The sequence below is a fragment of the Centroberyx gerrardi genome, chromosome 14, assembly GCF_048128805.1.
Source record: "Centroberyx gerrardi isolate f3 chromosome 14, fCenGer3.hap1.cur.20231027, whole genome shotgun sequence".
In the NCBI taxonomy this organism is placed as follows: Eukaryota; Metazoa; Chordata; class Actinopteri; order Beryciformes; family Berycidae; genus Centroberyx; species Centroberyx gerrardi.
In genome coordinates this window covers 6,615,016-6,618,156 of record NC_136010.1, presented here as the reverse complement: position 1 = coordinate 6,618,156, position 3,141 = coordinate 6,615,016, and the positions used below count along the sequence as shown (strand labels likewise).

The 3,141-nt window shown below is 42.2% G+C and overlaps 1 protein-coding gene across 1 annotated transcript; it reads right to left on the bottom strand.

The window, feature by feature from the left end:
- Nucleotides 1–236: 236 nt before the first annotated feature.
- selenok (selenoprotein K) lies at nt 237–2,882 on the bottom strand. Its single transcript, XM_071902791.1, has 4 exons — nt 2,797–2,882; nt 2,108–2,198; nt 1,360–1,434; nt 237–336 (listed from the first exon to the last, which is right to left on the bottom strand). Exons 1-4 carry the CDS (start codon nt 2,813–2,815, stop codon nt 237–239), a joined length of 285 nt encoding a protein of 94 aa, XP_071758892.1. The 5' UTR covers nt 2,816–2,882.
- Nucleotides 2,883–3,141: the final 259 nt, after the last annotated feature.

The following is a 3,141-nucleotide window of genomic DNA, read 5'->3' as shown; positions in this document are numbered from 1 at the left end:
TCAGGTTGTAGGATTTACAGCCTGAAAGCTGAGGTGTATGGTGGTATTTTCAAGTAGGAGGCTCGCATCTACCATCTTTCCTGAAGTGATGTGAATGCAACATAATTGACATAATACTAAGGTAAAGTCGGGATTCAGCACCTGGTGGTAAGAGTAACAACAAGAAGTGTATCTGATGAGCAGTGATGCACTGAGCCAATTCAGAAACTCAGGAAAAAAACCACTTGTGGCCTTCCTCACCTTCCTCATCCTCCCCCTCCCATGGGTGGAGCGCTGGGGCCTCCGCCGTGGTTTATCCTGCCCATCCGCCTCCTGCCACCAGGGGGACCTGGGGGACTGGAGGGGGGGAAGAGAGAGGGGAGAATAAGGTAGTTGGGGCAGAGACAGGGAAGGGAGGTGTATGGAGAGAGGAGAGAGATCAATTAGTATGAAACAAGGTTAAAGAAATGATATGAAAGCACAGGATTTTACCCTTTTGTAACTGATCATCCGTGAAATAAATTATTTGTATTCTAAACCAGCTGCTCTGAGTGAAATGAGTCATGTTTTCCATAGAGATATTTCTTCTACTCTGATGAGGCATATCATATTAGAAAACTCTGCTTTCACTTGATGTCATTGCTCTCATTTCTGTGCATTTTGCATTTGCAGGTGGTGGTATTGCTGGGTTTGAATGCACAGACAGGCTGGGGAAATCTGGGTGGGGACAGTAAATGAGAAACACACTTCTCCCCCTTAACAACTGAGGTACCCTTGAGCAAGACACTGAATTCGCAACTGCTGCAGTACTCAGTTGGCAACAGCAGAAGATTAAGGTTAGGTCTATACTGTGAATGTGTGAGAGCGAAGCAGGGCGTTGCTGAAAAAGAGCATGCATATTAAGCCAACTTTCCCTGGATTAATAAAGTAAAAATATATATATATATTGTTCCCAGTGGGTTTAATTCATTTGAGGATTCAAAATGTCATGAGAACAAATAACCCATGGATACACACACAAAGAGCTAAGAGAAAATCCTGCTTACACAATATACACTCATCCTCCATTCCCATCCAAACTGTATTTTTAAATAGTCTGTGAACCAAACTGACACTAAATAACACTAACATCGACTTTGTCTTTCTGTTGGGCATAAAGACAAGCTGGTAACATCACTAGCAGGTTAGCTGCACCTTGCAAGTACTCAGCTAGCCTCTGTGTATCAGTAGGAGGGACTCGCTACATGTGAATAACAATTGTGTAAATTCCCACTGTGAGCTACACTGTGCCATCAGATAAGTTGCCTTTAATGTTTAAGATAGAAAGACATGTGATGAGCGGGGGATGTCCCAGGTGTGTGTGACAGTAGAGAAACCTACCCTCTGCCATCATTGAAGCGGGACGAACCAGAGCTTCCATCTTTTGTCAGATCAGGCTGAACCAGTGTCTGAAAACTGGCGGAGGACAAAGGTGATCAGATTAGACAGCAGTGTTAGGTGGTATCACAGTAATGTTATTACTTTTCTCAGTAACAAGTACTGTAGTGAATTACCATTTAAATTTCAGTAATAATATTTAAGTTACCAATTAAAAATTAACAGTTACATTTATTATCACACCCTCTAAATATCAGATGAAAGTTGAATAAAATAAAAAACATCCCATCCCCCAATTAGACTTTGTTGTATGAAACGAAAAGTGGTGTGACAAATCACTGCTCCCAAGGAGTATATAACATAACACTAATAACAATAACATTACCTTTGAAATGAGTAACAAGTAATATTTAACACAATAGTTTTTTGAGTTATGAGCCCAACACTGTTAGATTAAGATCCATTTAGATACTTGTTAAAAAAAAACAATAGAATATAAAGATCAAAGGTCTAGTTTTGACAGCGAAACCAGTCCACTATATTAAGATGCCCAGTTTGATGCTTAAACCTTGATGCTTCAAAACAAAAGCCTCTTGCAAGCAAATCATCGGTTTAGTGGAACTGACAGTTAACTTCAAAGTACAGAAGTACATCACCTCCCCTGATTCACATGCTGTAAGAGTGGGGTTGTGGAGAAAATCATACAGCAATTACGCTCAATGAGGTGGACTTAAAGGCTTGGTTGACTTACAACAGGCCGATGAACTCCACCGCTCCCCAGAACATGTCAACCAGGAAAGACAGTCGCCATGGTGACTGGGTCCTGCTGTCCAGGACCTGACCTGAGAGAGAGAGAGAGAGAGAGAGAGAGAGAGAGAGAGAGAGAGAGAGAGAGAGAGAGAGAGAGGAAGAGAGAGAGAATGGTGAGGCAGAGATAGCGACAGTAGAAGAGAGAAGAAGGTATGATGGCAATCTTATAAACAAAACCAGCGGAGTGTACACATGCCTCATCACTTCATACATTCTTTCCAGTTGTTGTCTCCTTTTGTTGACAGTCACTAGTTGTTAGCCAATCAGTGCTTGACAACAAATGACTACGAAGCACAGCAGGTAAATAAGGCAGATGGCTAACATAATAGACTGATTTTTGGGACTGTACACTGACATAACAAACTAGGCAAGTGACAAAGACACGGATAGACAGTCGGTAAGGCATTCCCGGAGCAATTGTTGCTAGAGAGACAGTGAGGCTAGCTAACTAGCTAACGTTAGCCTAGCTGCTACAAAGGCCTGTTAAAAACGGCTGGGCCGCTAAACTGACACACTAATTATTTTTTAATGAAAATGGTCGACAGCACACAACAATCTCTACATAGGTAGCCAGCTACTTATTCGCTCTGAAATGGCAAACCAGCTGAAAACACTAGGAAATAAACCCACCATTAGACACGTACACCATGTTCAGCAGCAGCGTTCACTGCACTCACTGCTGTTGTTTATGATTGGCGGTGTACTTCCGCATTCGTTGTACACGTCACTCTCACACAGGTGTCAGTGGATGTCATCATTTAGCATTGTTTTATATGCCATATTACCAGCATCTTCGCCATTTGGTGTGTAGTCAAAACTATAAATGGGCTTTTTGAAATATGCCAAAAATAAGGGCTTTGTTGAACATATCCATGAGATACAGGGGCGGACTTAGTGATTTGGGGGCCTAGGCAAAGGCAAGCATGGGGCCCCCTGGAACCCCAACTCTCACTTTTTAATCCACCCTTTCTATAT